At 49.4% G+C, this 19,729-nt stretch overlaps 1 protein-coding gene across 1 annotated transcript in view; it reads right to left on the bottom strand.

Moving 5' to 3' along the window:
* TSHZ3 (teashirt zinc finger homeobox 3) overlaps positions 1-17,443 on the bottom strand; it is a 67,661-nt gene extending 50,218 nt beyond the window's left edge. The window contains exon 1 of the mRNA XM_082677357.1: positions 17,402-17,443. Within this exon, the coding sequence (XP_082533483.1) occupies positions 17,402-17,441 (40 nt within the window). The 5' untranslated portion in view covers positions 17,442-17,443. The remainder of the gene's footprint in view (positions 1-17,401) is intronic.
* Between the last annotated feature and the right edge of the window lie 2,286 nt (positions 17,444-19,729).

Here is a 19,729-nt window from a genome sequence, read left to right as displayed (position 1 = left end):
TTAGAACATGTCCAGAATAATTTTTTGGCACATTGACGAATTAAAAGGGTACATTAATTTTCTCTCATAGTGTGCAATAGCTTATTTATCGCTTTTGTCTTTGTCACGGATATTTCGTGTCTGCCGTGAATTGTTTTTAAAAATTCATCTGCATTTATACAAGCACCCAAACAATCACAGCGATCCTAATTCCCAGTGGACCTGGCTACAGACATGCCATGAAACTTCCTAACTGCCGCTCTACTCTGCTCGCCGTGCTCTGCCGTAACGCAGGGAAGTGAAACCCTCTGGTAAAGATGCATTTTCTGGAAATGTCATGGATACACCGGGAGAGGAAACTGCAGACAGTTGCAGGAAACCAGGCCAGCACTGCATTGGCTGTCTCACTGTGGTCAAGCACCCTAGTACTGTGTGTCTACCAATTGCCACCTACTGGAGTGTCTGTGCTATCCGGTCAAGGCGTGACAGTCTATTGATTTTAACAGCACGTTCATTTTTCTATTTCCACACCAGGGCATGCTGCACCTCCACGGGAGGGGAGGCTGTTTCTGGGCAGAGTGGCTGAGTCCCTGCCATGCCTGCTTCCCCATCTGCAAAGACGCCACCTCCCTAGTGCAGTTTCTTCTGGGTCGGGGCGACCACAAGGCAGAGATGAAGCAGGCGAGCTCCATACAACCAAGGGCATCCCCTTCTCACCCTCTCACTTTTCCCACCGTAGCTGGGTCTCCAAAATGCATGTTTCCATTCACGAAAATGCACACAGTTGCTGCTGGAGGGCCCAATTATGCTTCCTGAAAGACCCTTTGTCATGTGCTAACACCACAGTCTAACCACTGGCTCAACCCCCATTCCTTTGGTTGTCAATTGAGGTGGTGTGTTCCGTGCCTCCTGACAATATAATCATCATAAACTTTATTATTACATCTGGAATTTCATGATATGCTCGGTAATTGATGACAGAGGCACAGCCCAGAATGCTGCTCCCACAAGCTCTACCACAGTTCCAGTAACCTAACTGCTTAATACTCCTGGAATGTATAAACAATGTTAACTGCTGCATTCCCCGCACTGACATGGCAGAAGGAAGCCACCGAGCTAGTGGGATCTGAGAGCAGGAGAGGGTTTTCACTTATCGAGGAAAATGTCCTAGTGGGATGTGAACTGAGATCACGCTTTTGGGGGCCGATGAGGACAGATGACCCATAATGAGATGTGATTTGGGGCTGACACACTGAGGTTATCAGCTGGATTTGGGAACTGAGATCAATAAAGAAGTTTGCATGAAGCCATCATCCATCAATACTCATTCTCAGGTTGGCGGGGGCTCCAGTTTCGAGAGTGATGGTGACTGGGATTGTGAAAAAGCACCACAGCTCACTATTTCTAATTTCACGGACACCAAAATGCAAATGGCAGGTAAAGCAGAGAAAACGCCATCATGTGCCAGGATTGCAATTGGATTGGATAACACACTTATCTAATAGGAGAAAAGACAGGCAGGGGTGAAGGTCACGCTCAAGGGTCCCTGAGAACTGGGCTTACAGATAAGGCTTCCACTCCCACCCAGAGACAGCTAAGAGAGCTCAGCTGCCCCCAGAGCCACCTGGCATCAGGAGGATGCAACCATGGGCAGGGGTGTCCACAGCTGCTCGAGCCAGGAGAGGCGCAAGGGGTGGAGTCTGGAGGGGGAAGCAGGCCCCCGGTCCTGCACCAACACACCTCACGGCCCCCGCTCCCTCTATATCATCTTTAACCAAAATAGTCTATTTAACCAGCAAACCCTCAGCCAAACTCCCGGCATGCAGAGTGTGCCATCTCTCCAGGCCAATCCACTTGAAATCACCAAATGCACACCATCCAACGTTCTGTCTGCAAAAAAACCAAACAATAAACAGCTTTGCTGATTCCTCCTAACTTGAGCTCACAGGCCAGGCCAGAGCGATGGGCTCCAAGGAGCCTGGAGCAGACTGTGCGTCCCGGCCTCGGGACCACCTGTGACCAGCCAGGTTCCCTTTAACCTTGGCCAGTGAGTTCCCATTAAAAATGGCCCCGCCATCCACCTAAGCCAGGTTCCCGCACGAGAGCTAATAAGTACGTGTTTGTTGAACTGAAAAATCATTACCACAGAACACGTCAAGTAATGAAAGATGTTTTCCTTGGAGAAATGTTAAATACTTCACTTCTTTCACAAGGAATGAGTACATGTGTTTCCAAATAATACTCTTCTCTCTCCCCACCCACACTTCAGCAGAAAGTCTGAAGCTCCTGGACCCAATTTGAACAAGCTCATGTGGCAGGGTTCTCAGAACCAAGAGCATGCTGTTATTTTATTATTTTCCTTTGCCCAGCTAACTACGTGTTTGTTCTATTGCTTACTCACCTAACCATCTCGGTAGGAACCTCAGGCACATAGCCGAGTGTCCCTGCTGCCTTACTATTTTATACGGAAAAGCAAGAGAAAATACCACCACCACTGCCTCATAGATTACCCCGCCGTGGTCTTCGCTAACTAGTATATATGAAAGAGCCATTTCACTCCAGGCCCAGAGCAAAAACAAAGGCAGGAAATGGAATGCCAAGAAAGGGGAACATTTCATCACAGGAAAACCCCTGGGAACCCCATCTTCTCTCCCAAATAGGAATCCTTGCCCCCTTTTAAAAGCTCTTCCTTGAGCGGATGAGTAGTAACTAGTGCAACTTACTTAGGCTGTTCCGAGGTCTTTTAAGTGTTTCAAAATGTCTTTACCTACAGGGAGTCCCACTGGGTAAGTTGTGCTTTCTTTCTGTGGGTGGCATCCTAAGGCTTCAGCGGGGTGGGGACCAAGCCTGCTTTGGGTCTAAGGCAGCTGAGCTGGGAAAACCCAAAATGACTTCTAGGTAACCTTGTCTCGTGGAACTGAGAGGAAAATGCCTATCGTTTAGAAGAACACTCAAATATCAAGTTGGCGTGGGGGTTAGTGCAGTCCTGGGTTTTCTCACTGTCACAATGACTTTGAACAGGGTGCTCTATCCTGGCACACCCTTGCGACACAAGAGACCCGTGTCTGTTCCCCCTCCCTTGTCAAGGGGAGATGCTGAAATTCTGGTCAAAATGGACACTCATAAAACCAAAACCTCTAAAGAGTAAGCAACCCACCCTTCCCTTGGGGCCCCTCTCTCTGTCTCTCATTTATTTTGTGCATCATTTAAACAGATGCCAGGGGTTACTGGAGAGGACATTAGATCCCAGCCACAGCTCCAGAAAAAACGACCTGCACCAACTTCTCCACACTTGAAGACTTTCCCTTTTTCCCCTGGGTTTTGTTTCCCCTTTTTATGGGGAAGCAAATTTCAATCTGATTTCACCAGCACTAAAGGTTGATACTTTTCATCTGTGAATTCACAAAGCTACCATAAGTGACTCGCACAGAACTCTCTTCCTTTGCCCTTCCCTGATGAGCCACCACATTTTGGAACTGCTCTGGTTGACATTAGGCAACGTGTTTTCTCAGCAGTTATTTGGAATGGGGAGATGGCAACTACAAGAATTTCTCTTCAAGCGCCAAAAGGAACTACCCCCACTGCCCATCTCCAAACAGCCAGAGCTCATGGGTGACAGGAGGGCCTCTTGACTCCCCGAACTCCATAAGCTACCTAACTGAAGCTCTCCAGCCCCAGCCAGGCATCTTCTGGCATCGCTGGCTCTCCAACGGCACGGCCCTTGTAGGTCAAGGGCAGGCATTACCCAAGAAAATGTTGAACTTCAAGGGACAACCGCTATGTGGTCAGGAAACTCCCAGCTTTACTCAAAGGCTCAGAAGGCCACCAGGGGATAGCAGCTCAAGGACTCAAGCAGAAACTTGAAGTCAAAGTCATCCATCTCCTGGAGGTCAAGTTCTGAACAAGAACGCTCCTCCAGCCACCTGAACAGGTGACATGTCTCTGAGGGGCTCCAGCAAGCCAGGCGGGTGCTTTTTTCTAATCTGAATATTTCTTTCTTTCTCTCTCTCTCACCAAAAGGCCAGAGTGGTGTTTTTGTCACCCCTAGCGGGCTCCCAGTGTACCAGGGGAGAAGGTGGACATCACACCATGAGGGATAGCCCCTGGGGACTCCCATGTGATGCTTGGCAACCCATCGCCAGGGCTGCTGTGCATGGGGAGCTGAGGGATGGGGTTCTTGATCTGCTACACCCTGAAAACGGTGTCCAACTAAAAAAAAAGTGTGACTTTCTTCCTTCTCAGGAATTCTAATATTCAAAGCCTTTTTTCCTCCTGCTAATTTTAGAAGTCCTGCTATTCTTTGGGAGGAGAATGGTGTGAAAATCAAGCATAGTATCCAAAAATAAAAGAGTAGCTGTGTTTCAGGGCGTGCAGCATATTTAACCGAAAAGCAACGCCAGATACGCCACTTTCTATTGAGTCTTTAATACATTTTCCAATTTCTCCAGAATATTTTAGCTTCAGAAAAGGCAAGGATGAACTTCCTAATCTATGAATATTTTTGTGACTGAAATGGGCACCCAAAATTATTTCTGGATGGTAAGTGGGGATCTTTTCAGAATGTGACGCCAGGTGATCACTCAGGATCTGAGTCACTGGTGCGCTTCCTCGGGCCACACCAAGATGGATCACAAGTTTCCGTTCGGGACCTAGAGCATGTTCCATTTAGAACATGTTCCCAGGCAGGTGAAATGATACAGTGCTCTCTCCATGGACCCTGAAGGTGGACTTCATGGCATGCTTTGCAAGTCTCCCATCTTCACTAAAAAAAAAAAAAAAAAAAAAAATTCTTGTGATCTAAGGAATTCACTTGTCTAGACTCCCTGGGACTGTGGAGTGGCGTGTGGTCCAGGTTTGCAGGCTCCACTCCTGTTCCTCGGGTCTGAAGCTCTCCTGAATGGCCCAGCGTGACGGCTAGGGGAGCTTAGAGGAAGGATGCTGGGAGGCTACCTGAAGACCCCAGCCATGCCTCCTCCAGCCAGGGAAGCCAGAGATTTGTGACAGAAAGTTAGAACTCTGTGTCAAGCCCTTCATGCAAACAATAAATATTACTTCTGCCCATAATCGGACTTTTCTCCAGCATCGTCTTTGAATGTTGAACCTTTTTCAATTAATTAAAAACTATGCACTGTAGAGTGCATATTTTATCAGCCCTCAGCTGCTTAAGTGTCTAGAAAAGACCAGGCAGTTTTTCTTTCTTTCTTTCTTTCTTTTTTTTTTTTTCCAGGCAACCCAGAGCAAGTACTTGCAAGGGTCATATCTTTTTAATTATCTTTTCTCTCTTTGATTAATTATTCCGTCTGACAATAGCGTGTTTCTAATGCTATTCACCTGCCTTTGATGATTGACAACTTTTCTGTCTGATTCAGAGCAAACAGCTGCTGCCACAATCTCCTAGCAACCCGGGTGTGATGGATGAGCCCCCAAGATGGATGGCTGCAATAAATCATGTCTCCAGCCATAAAACTGAGAAAAGGGGATAAGAAGAGAAGCGAACAAAAAACAAAACAAGGTTTCTTCCCATGAGTGCACTCAGTTCCTTACCAATTACACCTGAAATGGACTTTGCACCTATTAATAGCAAAGTTTTCCTAATCAGTAAAAATGGGATGATGCATTTGTATCCAAGGTGTTTACAATTGTTCCTGCAAATTGGCACTTGTACTCCAATTACCTCCAACACTGCCCAAGTGCAAGGGCAGATGATCAAAGTTTTGCTTTCTTCCTTGAAGTCTCGGCAAGAAACAATATCATCTTTCTGTTGTCAGATGTGATTCCAGGCACCAACAAAGGATATAAATCTGATTCTACCCGATTTTTGGCAGCAGCTGGACAACACCAAAAGTGAATCCTAAGTCAGCCTGTGCACAGTGTCAGGCTGCTAATAAAGTTATTTCAAAATAAACAGACACACACACACACACACACACAAAGTTGCATGGAGTTGGTGAGTGAATACGCCACGTTCCCATTTGTTTCCCGTTCACGGGAGATACAGGCTTTTTACACGTCAGGGAAAAGTTTGTCCAAGAAAGCAGCAAGATACGAACGTTCAGCCCTTCCACAAATTCTCGATTCTCATTTCTTTAGATAAAAAACGACCCCAGTCTAACTTTCTGTCCCATCATTTTTTTAAATTAATGTCCACACGAAAAGTCATACAAGAAGCCCTAAATTTAATTAGCGGACCCAAATAAAGTCACATATTTAATAGAATGCCTGACAATTAAATCTGCACTATCGGGGCTCTCCTAGCGGAGGAGACGGAGCAGGGAGGCCAGCAGTTTCTGTTTCCCTTTTTCCACCGGGGAAACCAGCGGCAGGCCTCTAAAGCAGGAGGGGGAAAGGCCGCTTTACTGATGCTTCCCAGCAGCTGGGGGCCCGGTCAGTGAGCCAGCCTGCGTCCCTACGTCCTTCCAGTAGGTGGGGGTGTCCCAGAGCAGAGCTCAGGGTGCAAAAGAACCAGAAGTGATTAGCCGGTGGGGCCTGGAAACAGCTGTCCACATCAGTCCTGGCAGGGGTCTGCGGGGGCCTGCGGAGGGGGACCGAGTGCAGACACAAAATGGGGGGAAGCTGCTGGGAGCAGGGACAGGGTTAGATCATTTTTTAACTGAAATATTCCTGGGACGTGGAAGTCTATGTTTCTTCATTCTCGCACTGCTAACCAAGCCAACCGGTATTATTATTATTTTTTGAATAGTTATATTGTGCTAAGCTTTGCAGATACAGTTTTTTTTTTTTTTAACCATGTCACAGAGTTTAAAAAATCAGGCAAGGGTCCTGGCTTCGGCAAGTACAGCTCTGTTTATATTTTAATGTTTCGTACGTGACTGCCTCTGTTGGGGAAGAGAGAGAGAGAGAAAGAGAGAGAGAGGGAGAGAGAGAGAGGGAGAGAGAGAGAGAGAGAGAGAAGTTGCCTGTTAGCTTTAGTGTAAATCACAGATACTTCATTTTTCCTTGTGTCCTTGGAAATTATTCAAAATTAAACCGTCCCTCCTTTATGGGAGGTGGTGTCTTCTGTATTGTAAATGGGAGGGCCTGTGTCTGGTCAGCAGCAATGATAATTCAAGGCCAATCGATGGAAACACACGCGCGCGCACACACACACACACACACACACACACACACACGCCCCTACCCTGCCCCGGCTCTTCCAACTCTCAAGTTACAGGTTTACACGGCAAGTCTAAATAATATTCAAAATGATAAATGGCACCCTAAGCCCAGGATTCACCATCAATCTTTTTTTAAGGAACATCCATCTTCAATAACGCATGTCTGAATCATGTGAAGCCAGGAGCCCTGAGCTTCATTTATACCACCCCTCACTAGCCAGGGAGGCTGAATGATACCTGTCAGCCCTGCTTGTTCTTCTTCTTCTTTTTTTTTTTCCCTTGACTACTAAAGGGGGAGAAATAAAAGAAGGAAAAACAGAGAAAAGGAATGTGGGGGGGGGTGGGGGAAGTGAGAAGAGCGTCAGAGGCTGAGCTGCGTGGCTCAGCAGACAATGTGAAAGAACATAACCTCGTCCATGCCTCTGCCAATCTCGTGCCCGCCCCGCCACACGCCCAGCCATCCATACGAAGCAGGCTCTCCTCCCTTCGCCCCTGAGTCTCCTCTCTCCTCCCTCTCGCCAAATCAGCAGTGCTCTCTCTGCAAGCCAGCCGTACTGTGTACAGTGGGAGGAGGACGACGACGAGGCAGCATCACATGGACCGGGCTTCCCCTCCCCTCCCCGTGTCTGGCTGGGGCCCATATGATAAATGACATATGTCATTCTGTCAGGAGGGAAGGGTGGGTCAGTGATGTATGACTCCGCTGAAAAGGAAATCGACTCTTTGGCATGGCGCAGCTCTTCACCGGGATCTAGTTTCAGAACTCTGAAATGAATTCTCCGACGTTTCAAGTACATACTTAGGGCAGGCTGATGGGAGGCCTGGGGAAATCACACTTTTATCCTCCCCCTGCCCTTCTGATGGCAAGGGAGGGGGAAAAAAAAAAAAAAAAAACACGGCTCTGCCACTGGATACCTGCAAAAGGCCACACGCGTGTCAAAGTCCCCAGCAGTTACACACCACGGGTTATTAAAAAATGTGACTTTGGGGGCAAAAAAAAGGAAAAGAAATGAAGTGGAGTAAGGTTGGTCCTTTTATTTATTTATTTTTTCATGGCAAAGGGCTGACACAAAAGCAAGATAAAAATTAGCATGTTTGAAGTAATCGTCCGCAGCTTGACATCTGCATAGTAAATTTTAAAGGAAAAAAATGTGTCAGACAGCCCTGAGCCGCTTCGCCCTCCCCCCTTTCATTAGCTCACTGCCAGGGTGGCACTGCTGAACCTCATTACGGCAAGAGGATTTATGAAGCTGAACCCAATGGCAAAGAAAAGGCATCTGTCAATAATTGTAGGGAGCTGCACTCACAGCTTTGAAATCTCATTAAGTATGCAGTTATCAGGCATAAAGATCAAAAACATTACTCAACTCCGACAGAATCTTATGGAGGAACATTAATTAGCAACAGGCCTACAGTACAAAAAAAAAAAAAACACACAGACTTCCTCTCACACCTGCCCAACCCACAAACCTAAAGCAACACTCCCCCTCCCGCCCGAAAAAAAATAATTCCCAGCATCTGAGACTGATCAAGAACATGAAACAAGAGAGACACATACAGAAAGGGGGAGAGGGAGGGAAGGGGTGGGCGGCGGGGAGGGAGGGAGGAGAGAGGAGGGCGGGGAAATTCAGTTGAGAAAGGCTTGGCGGTGAGGAGAGAAAAGGAAGAAGCTGTCAAACTTGAGAAGGATGTCAGCACTGGCCCTGATTACAGGGGCCTATGGAGTTCTCAGACCTTTTATCATCCTCACCATCAAAACCAGCTGAAAGTCACCGCAGGAGGGCTGGTGGCTGGCCCGATGCAGCCCAGGCCCAGGCTGGGACCCCCAGACCCTGTCCTCGGCCCCTGTTCACCTGGCCCGCCGGGATGCTAGGCCTGGTGCCCAGGAGACAGGCCCTGCCCAGCCTTCCGCAGCACCCTGATTTCCCAGCCTGTTCTGCAGCCAGCCCGTGAAAGCAACAGCCAGACCCAGCTCCCTGGGCCTCAGGCACAGTCGAGGGAACCACTTGCTGTCACTGCATCTCAGCACCATCCGCAAACACCTTTTTCTTCCTCCAAAGAAGAAGAGGCATCCCCTTCTCCCACATCCACTTTCCCTTATTTTCTTTCTGTGTATGCCTGATTTACAGACTCCATGCCTTACAACACACCGAAAAACAAAATATAAATGCAGAGAATTCACACCCAAGCCTTCAGGCCAACACCGGGTCATGAGACCTCTTGGCCTTTGTAGTACAAGAGACAGGGCCCGGCTGATGACGGGGGTCAAACCTCCCTGCTAGGTTGATTCCTGGTTATCCACAGGGAGAAAAGTAAACGACAAGGTTCCTCTCCCACCACATCCTCCACCTCCTGAAAGCTATGATGGCAAAGAAGAATTCGAACGTGTTTGGAAACATCCCGCAAGAACTGTGTGCTTGGGGTCTCTGGCAAACTTATGTCCTACAGTGGCCTGGATCCAGGGTAGGTGCATGGAGATGTGGCAGGGGGAGTCTCAAAGGTCACTCAGGTTGCTGTCAAACAGGCGACGTCGGCCAGCTCCGTGGCGGGATGTGCAACAGTCAGGCACGGTCCTCAGATGCCCCCATGAAAGGTGTATAACAATAGCAATAAATAATAATAATAAAGCATATGTTCTGTGCTAATTTCCCTTATTGCACTGTTACAGAAAGGTGGCTTTCTCTTGTTACCCATAAGCACATGCTCCTATGTTCTCTGTCTCTCTCTCTCTCACACACATACACACACACACACACACACACACACATGTGCACACACAGCACTTCCCATAATCCCACACCATGAGGATGAGAAAACCTACAGAACAGCCTCTCCCCTGATCTGAAAACTCCACTCTCATTCTTCTCTGAGCTCCTTTTCCATTCCTATACCTCTTACTTCATTCCATAGGCCCTTCTGAAGTGTTTACCTGTCTCCTCTCCAGAAATAATGGTCACCTTAATTAGCCACATCTTTAAGGAAAGGGGAACTAAGATTCCTAGGCAACCAACCTGAAGACCCTTTCAAGCCAAGGCCCATCCTTTCCAATCACTGACTCTCCTTTGGAATATCAATGAATACAGCTCGGATAAATTGTCACCTATGACCGAAAAGAGTTGAGAACACTTGTCTACAAACCAGACTTGACGAGATGGAATTTTTGCAGGAGTGTTACAATAAGGTGTTTATATTTTTTATGTGCTTACCATATTACCTTTATTATGTGTAACATCAAAGTGATTATAGCAATTACATTTAACAGAATTAATTACAGAACTTCCCATCATCCCGGGATACATAATGCATTAGAGGTAAGGCAAAGAAAGAAAACATCTTGATTGTAGTAACTATTGTTGGTGTGTATTTTCCCTGGCAGCAGTGCCAAACCAACTGCAGCTTTCAGGAAGGGCAGGGCAATGGAGACGGAGAGCTTTAATCAAAAATGAGGTATATTCCCCTTACCTTAAGTAACACTTTTGCCTAATAATATGTTGGCGCTATTGGACATATAAAATCAATTTAATTTTTTAAGCATGAATCTTTAAAAGGCACTGGTTAATCCACCCAACCAATGTTACTACATAAAGGAGAAAGCACATGGGTGAAAGACTTACAAGCCTTTACGTATGCAAAATAAATTCACTCAAGGCTTCATTAATATTAATTTAAATTCAAAACCCATTTACATTAAATTGTTCATTAAAAATTGCCTATTTTATGCAACATGCATTCCTCAAAGAACTCAGAGGAAACTGAATACATAGGACTAGATTTAATGACGGGGATGGAAAATCAAAAGGAAATGAATTGGAGTCATTTCATGTATATTACCAAGCAGCCCTTTGCTCTCCAAGGGATGGGATCCAGTTTGGGGAAAAAACAGGCATTCAAAGTAGTTTGCTTTCTGCTACTATAAACTTGTGAACGTGACCTTCCGGTCTACCCAAGAGGAAGAAGAAAACAAGAGAAATTGGTGGAATGGAAGCCAGTCCAAGACCAGACTGGGGAAGGAAGCAGGTACCACCTCAGAATCTCACCTGGACTTACAGCATGGAGAGTTAGGCTTGCTTTTTAAAAAGTTACATTAGGGAACATTTGCCAGTACCCATCTTGGTCTAGAATTAATAGTTTCTCTCTCCCTATTCACTCCGCCCCCTGCAATCCTTTATTCCCAAGCAAGGGAATCAGGAAGATGATGACAAGAAGTTGGTGAGTTCCTTGCTTTGGCGCCCTCCCCCTTGAAGACAATCTGAACTTACACTGTTTCCCCAACAGCTGTTCTGGATGAAGAAAACACAGTCATAATTAATAACATGTGTCCTGACAGTATGAATTAATAATTTATCATTAAGCCCAAACAAATTTAAATGATTCTTCAAGAGCCACACCTTAGCACATTTGAGAAAAATAAGGTAAGGAGATGGTCAAAAAGTCCGGGCAATGTGACCTTCAGAAAAATGCTTTCCCGACCCCCAATACGTCTCTTAGGCCACTCTTGTTGAAATACTAAAATAATTTACAGAATTGAAAGTAATTAAACCCGAGAATCTAAGTGCTGATCAAATCAAGTGTATGTGCTCAAAATGTCTTTTTTTAAATGGGGCTTATAAAATATTCACTATTTGGTCAAGGACACTGTGTAATCTTTCTAATAAAGATTCCTAAAAGTGGAGTATGACAGTCGTTCAGGCAAGTGGTCATAAGCAGATTATGTTCTATTACTGTTTTTTTTTTTACTTCCAAAAACGCATAGCGTCTTTCTAATCACAAACAGTAACCTGAATTTTTACACCCATGTCTAACGTAAATGTTTACAAATGTTGAAAAATTTGAGAAAGCTACCAGATCTATGTATCCGTTCCTTAAAATTCAGGCAGAAGACTCCAGCAAGAAAAAGAAATATTCATAGCCATTGTTTAGTAGAATTTGAAAATTAATTTAATGACTAACTGCAAATACTGGAAACTAGAATTAATCTGTCTAGATTTTTTTTAAAGGCTTACAGACGTTTAAATGCAAGTATCGGGACACTTTATCAACCTAACATAAAATTGTCATCTTATCTTATTATATGACTATTTTATGCACGTGTCAAAAGAATTTAAAAATGACTGCCTGTCTATTGAGTCTAATTACAACTGCACATTATCTGTCTCGATGTACCAGTCCATACCATTGTTACCAAATACAATATATTGTATTCACCTTTCATTTTTAACTTCAGACAGAGAAACCACAATTTGGAGCATAACTAGAACACACACATACACACACACACGCGCACACACACACACTGAACACCTGAGAGGGTCCGGGGTGAGTGATACCACTGTGTTGTTCTGTCCTATTTCCTTGCACGGGCTGCAGGATGATGGTACAGGGGTGTTACAAAAGAGCTTCTCTGAAAGGCCTACCTACCTGGGCTGCACAAAAACACAGAAGGTAGACACACACCCTATTTTTTTTTTTCTACTACAAGACTAAAGCTATTTTTATAGTTTGTCCAGTGACAGGCAGGAATAAAAATGGGCCAGCAGGAAAGCCTCACAAACTACACTCGGCATAACTGGCCTGCTCCTGTTACTGGATTAAACATGGCTGTGGGGCACCAGGACCAGGGCTCCCTATCCTCTCCCTGCTCCTTCCCCGCCTGCATCCACAGCCCTCGCCCGGCCTGGCTCTGCCAGACACCAGGGAAAGACAAAGGCCCCCAAAAAGGGCCAGGCGCTTCGCCCTCAAGAAGGTGACCCTTCTCTCTCCAGAAACCCAGAAGGGGAGGGCAGGGAAATGAAGGGTTTTCGTTCTGGGAACTCACCTGGGTTTCACGGCATTTCCCCCGGCCCTGAGCAGTCACCTTTCATTCTAATCAGTTTACAAAACAATCTTTAGTTTAAAAAAAAAAAAAAAAAAGAGGAAAAATGCAGACTTGCGAGGCAATTTGGGGAATAACTGCTGATACATCAGTTATTGACTACCTGGCTCCTGTTTACGAGCACGCTCAAGGCAAAACTGAGAACAAAATGACAACATCAACTGCTCACAATCAAGGGTGGCCCTGGAGAGCACTGAAGCCCTAACTGACAGTTGTCAAGATAATGGGGGCACAGCAGCTGATTCGGGAAGCTTCTCTCCCCTGTGTGGATGTCCAGGGGAATAGCCTTGCCTCCTGCCCTCTTTGTTTTTCCCCTTCAGCTTCTTGATTTCTCTTTTTTTAGAATTTACATTGCTCCTTTCATTTTGTAGGAAAAGGGGTGCGGGGAATCACAGAGCGACCAAAACCAGTCATTTTGTCACCTTGCTGCAGGGTAGAACGTCTGTCCAAAGGAGAGACGTGTGGCAGGTTTGAGAGCAAATAAATTCCCAAGGCTGATGCCGAAATGCCTTCCTGAATGCTCCATGTACTTCCAAGAGAGAAAAGCTCCTCTCTGGAGCTGCCTGGTATGTGCACGAGACTTAGGAAGGTTGGGATGGTGTTACTTGGACACCGCCAGGTGTGCCACCTTTTAGTTTGCCCGTGTCTACCGGCAAAGTAAAAACCCCCAGGCTGTGCCACCATGAGCTTATCCTATTCCTTGGGGACCCACAGTGATCTGTTACCCCAGCAGGTCCTAAGGGCTCCAAACCACTTTGACAGAAGTCAAGATGCTTGAAGGTTTACCTTTGCAGTGGGACCACCTAAGAACTCCATGGAAGGTTATTCTCTTTCACCAAATAAGACTCAAAAGGTCAGTGGCAAGTTGTCGTTTGTTGGATTTTTTTTTTTTTTGAGGGGAGGGTGGAGTTTAGGCAATGGCTTTTAATGATTTTACACTTCCTTCCAGAAAATGAACAGGAAAGAATAAAACGTGATCTGCTATTAAGTACTGCTTGACTTTCTTTTCCGGTATTATCAAAAAATACTTGTTGAAAAACAAATGCTACACATAGGAGAGTGGGAAAATGGTCGTTTTGCCCAAAGGACAGGGGCCTCTGTAACCCCGCTCCTCTGAACTTCTACAGGCAATAGCTTTTGTCCAGCACAAATGTATAGCCCTTTAAAATTACATGCCTGGAGAAAGGAAACTCCTGCCCAGGTTTCTCTTCAGCAGGTGAAGAAATTTCTCTCTCCCCTTTAAGGAAAGACACTAAGCCGTGCATAATTTCTATCAAAAACAGAGAAATCCTAAAGGGCAGAAATACGTCTTTTCAGGGATTCTTGGAGCCTGCTTTGGCCTTCTGGAGAACAGTGTTACATTTGGCCTAGATGTAAAAACTGTGTGCACCTGTGTGCTATGTCTGCACGCTCTCCCCAGCTCTCAGCCCTTTGTGGTTGTTATTCTACCCCCAGACCATTAAAAGGGCCCTAATTCCTATGACATGATTATCCAGGTACCAAAGCCCATTTGTCACCTGCAGCAGAAAATTGAGTTAATGCACAACTAAAGGCAGCCAGGACTGTGTAATATCAACTTGATTACATCAAACTAGCTGCAAACCTAATTCTGCTGGATGACACTGCGTCGAGCTTGTCATCTCCAATCATTAAAGCTGTCAGGAATCCATCAGGTTTACAGCTAATTAGGTGAACACTAATGAAGCTGGCAAAACAACTTTTCTTTTTTTATGGCTGAACGGACCTTTCAGTTTGGAGGGGGGAAAAATTCTCCAGTCTCCTCAAGGTTGCTGGGGAATGGATTTCCAGTTACCAATCAGCAGACATCTTTCTTTTTCCCCACTCTCTATCAGTACAAAGCAATCAATTTGTCAGCACTCCCAGTATGCCACAAACGCAGGCATGAACCTTATAACTTGCAGCTAGGAGAACTGAAAAAAGGAGAAAAAAATGGGAAGTTTCTTGTCTGTCCAAATAAACAAACAAACTCACACAGCGCACTTATTGGCCTGTGCATACTTATCACCAGCCTGGATGTGGAAGGTTTTTTTTATTCCTCCACTCTCCTAAATAAGTAGCCCTTCAGACATTCCCCCCCTCCTCCACACGTCCATTAGGCAGAGGCATTCTGATAAAGTAAATCCAAAACCCGGGTATGAGAAAGAAAAAAAGCACTCATGCTGCCAACTTCTGATTGACCATTAAGCTATTGATGAATGTGCCTGTCAGGAGAGAGACAATTAAATCAAATATGAAACAAAGTCGTTTTGACGGGTCATTTTGATAGAGCAAAACCATTCTTCCAGCTCCTATTAGTAGTGCAGTCAAGTTTTTATATAATGAATATTTCTTAACTGACCTGAGATTTCCTGGCTGGCTTTTTAAAAGGTGCAAAAAGGTCAGTGAACAGGTTGCTTTAAAAAAATAGATAAATAAAACCAACAGCACATTTTCTCCTCCTCTACTATTTTTAGCAGAAATTTATCAAATAAGAGTCTCAGATTGGCAAGGTGGGAGAGAAAAGATGAAGCAAAGGCGGAGAGGATTCTAAACCAAATGTAAAGATGCAGTCACATATGGTTCATTTGATTGAGGCACACAGATACCTTCAAATGTGCATCCAAAAAGGAAAGAAAAAAATCCCAAAGACTGGAAGCAGTCCAAGACACTCCTACTGCCCAACTTTGTGAAGGAGTCCTCCAAACTTTGAGAGTTTATTTTGGGTAGATAAGCTCATTGCTTGAGCTTGGAATTTAAAGTAGAAGATGGGATAGGCAAAAAGCACCAGCCAGGAGGTGACTTGAGAGGCAGCACCCTCCCTACAACCACTACTGGGATTTTCAAACTTTCTAAATTTGGGTAACCCTGAGAACAGAAAGCAAAATTTGTAATATATGCCCTAAACCAAGTCTGTTTTCTTCAACGATTTTCTTAGGACAGGACAGTACATTTTTGGGAGAAGAAAGAACAGCATTTCCTCTCTGTGATCCTGTGTGAGAAGACTCAAGTTCAGATGCAGCCGGTGTGTGAGCTCTACCGGCAGTGCCAGCTGAAGTGACAGAAATGACCATCACCATCACCCCCACTGCTACTACAGGCACTCTGGGGCAACATGGGTACCATACTTTCATCCAAAAAGGGCACCAGGCAATGCCCTGACCCTTCTCCCTCCCCTCCCTTCTTCCACAAAAGCAAAGAACAGAAAAGAAAGGAAGAGAAGGAAAAAAAAAAAAAAAGGAAAGAAAAGAAACGAACCTCCACTTAACCCTCCCCTTCAGGCAGCATCTGAACCTCTGCACATCTGAGTGTTACTCATATCAAAATACATCCTGTCCATATGTGGTCCTCTCAGCAATCCGCCCCAAATCCCAGAAGTTGCACTGACAGGGCCCTAGTGACGTCACAGAGCTTGGCCTCACCATTTCAAGTGATTTATTGATGTTTATTGGGAATGAATAGATCAAAGGCAGCAGCATGATGGGCAATCAATCAGTCATCAAATCAAGGGTGGCAAAGGGCCAGAAACCCTTCTTCCAAGCAACATGCCCCCAACTGACATTATTGCAAAATAATGTTATGTGTGTGGGTTTTGTTTTGCTTTCAATGCTTTTTCCAGAAAAGAAAAAAAAAAAAAAAAACCCGGCTCAGTCTTAAAAGGAGTTGACACTCCTGGAAAAAAAAAAAGAGGCGGGGGGTGATGGAGAGAAAGTACTCTGACACGTCCCAGAACTAAGTGCTATGAGGAGATGAGGATGGGAGAAGCAGTGGAAGGAGGGTGGGGGTGAGCGAAAACAAACCGGGGAAAAGGGAACGCCAGCATCTAACATCGACTTGACAGTCATCTGACAATACCCAGACCCTGTGCGCTCTGCTTTCCACCGCTGTGCCCGGTTTGGGCCCAATAAATGAAGAATCAATCGGGTTAGCAGTAAGGTGGCCGAAGGGACCCGCTCGCTCACTCGCTCTCTTTCGCTCGGCAGAGACACCAGGCAGTCCCCCGCCGGCCGGCCGCGGGAGGACACGGAAGGTGTCCCGGAGAACTCAGGTGACCCCGCCCGCCCCCACAGAAAGAGACAGAAGAGGGCTCCTTCCCATTCTCTCCGCGGCCAGGCAGAGAGCTGAGGAGGCAGGGACCCAGCCCGGCTCAGTTCGCCGCGAGCGAGCACGGTTCCCGAAGTGGGTGCGAGCGGGAAGGGGCGGGGGGGGGGGGGGTTGCAGAGCGCAGCGGGGCGTCCGGGGGGCGCCGGTCCGTGAGGCGGGCGCACGCATCAGACAGGAGAGCGGCGAGCGAGCCCGGCGCCCCGGAGTTACTCTGCGCGGCCAGAGCGAGAGGGGCGAGGAGCGGGGCAAGAAGCGGGGTCGCCGCCGGCTGGAGACGCGGGGCGAGGAGAGGAAGAGGAGGCGGAGGAGAGGAGGAAGGGGAAGCGGCTCGTACCTGCTGCGCGCCGGGGCGCCTGCTGCTTCCTCCTCGGCATGATGCTCCTCCGGCGACTGCCGCTGCCGCCGCCGCCGCCGCCGCTGCCGGGCTGAGGAGAGGGAGGGAGGGGCGGCGGGCCCGCGGGGGGGCGAGGCGGGCCGGCTCTCAGCCTCCCCCCCGGAGAGCGGCCGCCCGCAGGATGCTGCTGAGCCCCGGCTCTCCGCGTCCCCCCCGCTCCGCGCTCCGCCGCGATCCCCGAACGTGCGGAGGGAAGAAGGAGGGCGGGAGAGGGAGGCGCGGGGAGGGAGGAGCGCGGGGGGAGGAGGAGGCAGAGGAGGAGGAGGTGGTGAAGGAGGAGGAGGAGGAGGACCGCGCTGCCGGCGGATTGGGAAGTTTGACAAATCGCTCCAGAGGCCGGAGGAGGAGGGGGCGGGGAGGAGCGGCGGCCCTGCCCCCCCCCGCCCCGTCCCCAGACGAGGTGCGCGGGGTTCAGGGCCGGGGGGCGGGGAGAGGGGGAGAAGGCGGGCAGAGGGGTGGGAGGAGGAGCGCGGGAGCGGCCCGGGCCGGTGAAGCCCCGGCCCCCGCCCCCGGGCAGGGGGTCACGGCATCGGAGGGGGCGCTCAGCCGCCGCTGCCGCGGCCCGGGGCTCGGCGGTCCAGTCTTATGCCCGCTGCGCGGCTGGAGCGGCGGCGTCGGCAACAGGCAAGCTTAAAGGAAAAGGAGATGATCGTGTCACTCGCCCGCCCGCGGGGGCGCCGCGCCCCCGCTCCCGGCCCCGGGCCTGTCTAGGACCCCCGCCCAGTCTGGGGAGGGGGTGCCGCCCCTCCGCCTCCGCCCCGTGCGCGCAAGCAGGGACGCGGCGCCGGCCCGGCCGAGCCCGTCCCGGGCCGCTAGCTACTCCCGCCCGCCCCTCTTCCCCACCCGGCCTCGCCCCCTGGCCGTCCCCCGATGCCCCTCCCAGGCCGCACTTCTCTCCACACGCCGCGTCCAAAGCCCCCAGCTCGGACCCCCGGGCCTGGGCCCGCGCACCCGCGGGGATGGCAGGGCCCGCGGGCGGGCGCCGGCGCCCTCGGGGGAGGAAGTGGGCGCGGGCCCGAGTGGGTGGGGGCTGCTTTCAGACCCCGCGCCACCAGGGCTCCTCCCCCGGGACCCGCCGCAGCCACTTCCCCCAATTTTTTTTTTCCGGGCAAACTTTCCCGGGCCGTCCCGGGGGTTGGTGTGGGAGGGGGTGCCTCCAAGTTTCCTCTCCTGACTGGGAAGATCAGGGTACCTCCACCCCGCCCCTCGCCACCTAGGCGCCGGGGCGCGCCCCCCACCACCGGCGCAGGCAGATCCCAGGGCGGGACGGCGACGGGGTCAGGAACTCGGGCACCCAAGCCCATCCCTCGCCCCGGGGCGCCCCGAGAGGGGCCACCGCGCCCTGCGCCCGGCCAGCCAGCAGTACTGAGCAAACAGAATTGATTATTGATTGGGTGATTGGGATCGCTGAGACTCGCGGCGGGCCGGGCCGGCGGGCCGTGGAGAGGAGGAGCTGGCAGGGCTGCGTTGGCTGCGGGGTAAAGCGGGCTCACTTACGGGCGGCCGCTAGGGCGCTGGTGGGCCGGAGCTCACTGGGACGACCCCCCAGCGGCGCCGACTGAGCGGGAGCCGGAGAGGCGCGGGCGGCGGCGCATCGATGCGCTGCGGGCTCGATTGCGTCTCCCTAGGCCAGCTCTTGGGCCGGGAATGGGGCGGCAGCGGCGGGGCCGGCTCCGGGCGCTGCCGGGCGGCGTTGGCGGGAATGCGGGGGCTGCCGCCAGGCCTACTGCCCCCGAGGCGGTGCTGCTCCCGGGCGCGCCGCTGGGGCCCAGGGAGTTTCCTGGGCCCAGCGTCCGAGAGTCCCGGCGAGGGCCGGAGCCCAGTGCCCTGGGACTGGCTGCCTGAGCGCTCCGGGAGCTGCAAACCCTGGCCTTCTTCCTTCCTTCCTTCCCCGCCCCCCCCACCTTATGTTTCTTTTTTAGTCTCTCCCTCTTCTTCTGCCCCCTCTTTTCTTTATTTTTCTTTGTGATTGTTTTTGCAAGTTTGTTTTAAAAGTTCACAGGCATGCTTTCTCTTTTAGACTAGGAGACCGTGATCTCACCCTGACGGTAAGATCAAAAGTCTCCGCTCGCCCCCAGCCTAAGAGCTTGGGCTCGGTCCAGACGCCTCCCTGAATGCAGATGTGCCGCCGCCGTCCTCCCGGGCTATAAAGACGTCTCCTGCGCCTTGGCGCGCGCAAGAGCGCTCGGAGTTGCGGGATGCGGACCCCGGGTGGTTGCGGGAAGTCGGAGTCGAGCGGAGGCTGGGCTCGGAGGCTGGCCTTGTGAG

Source organism: Grampus griseus (assembly GCF_964374135.1).
Source record: "Grampus griseus genome assembly, chromosome: 19".
Classification (NCBI taxonomy): domain Eukaryota; kingdom Metazoa; phylum Chordata; class Mammalia; order Artiodactyla; family Delphinidae; genus Grampus; species Grampus griseus.
Note: the sequence above shows the minus strand (reverse complement) of the source record. Positions and strands in the feature narration are given on the sequence as shown.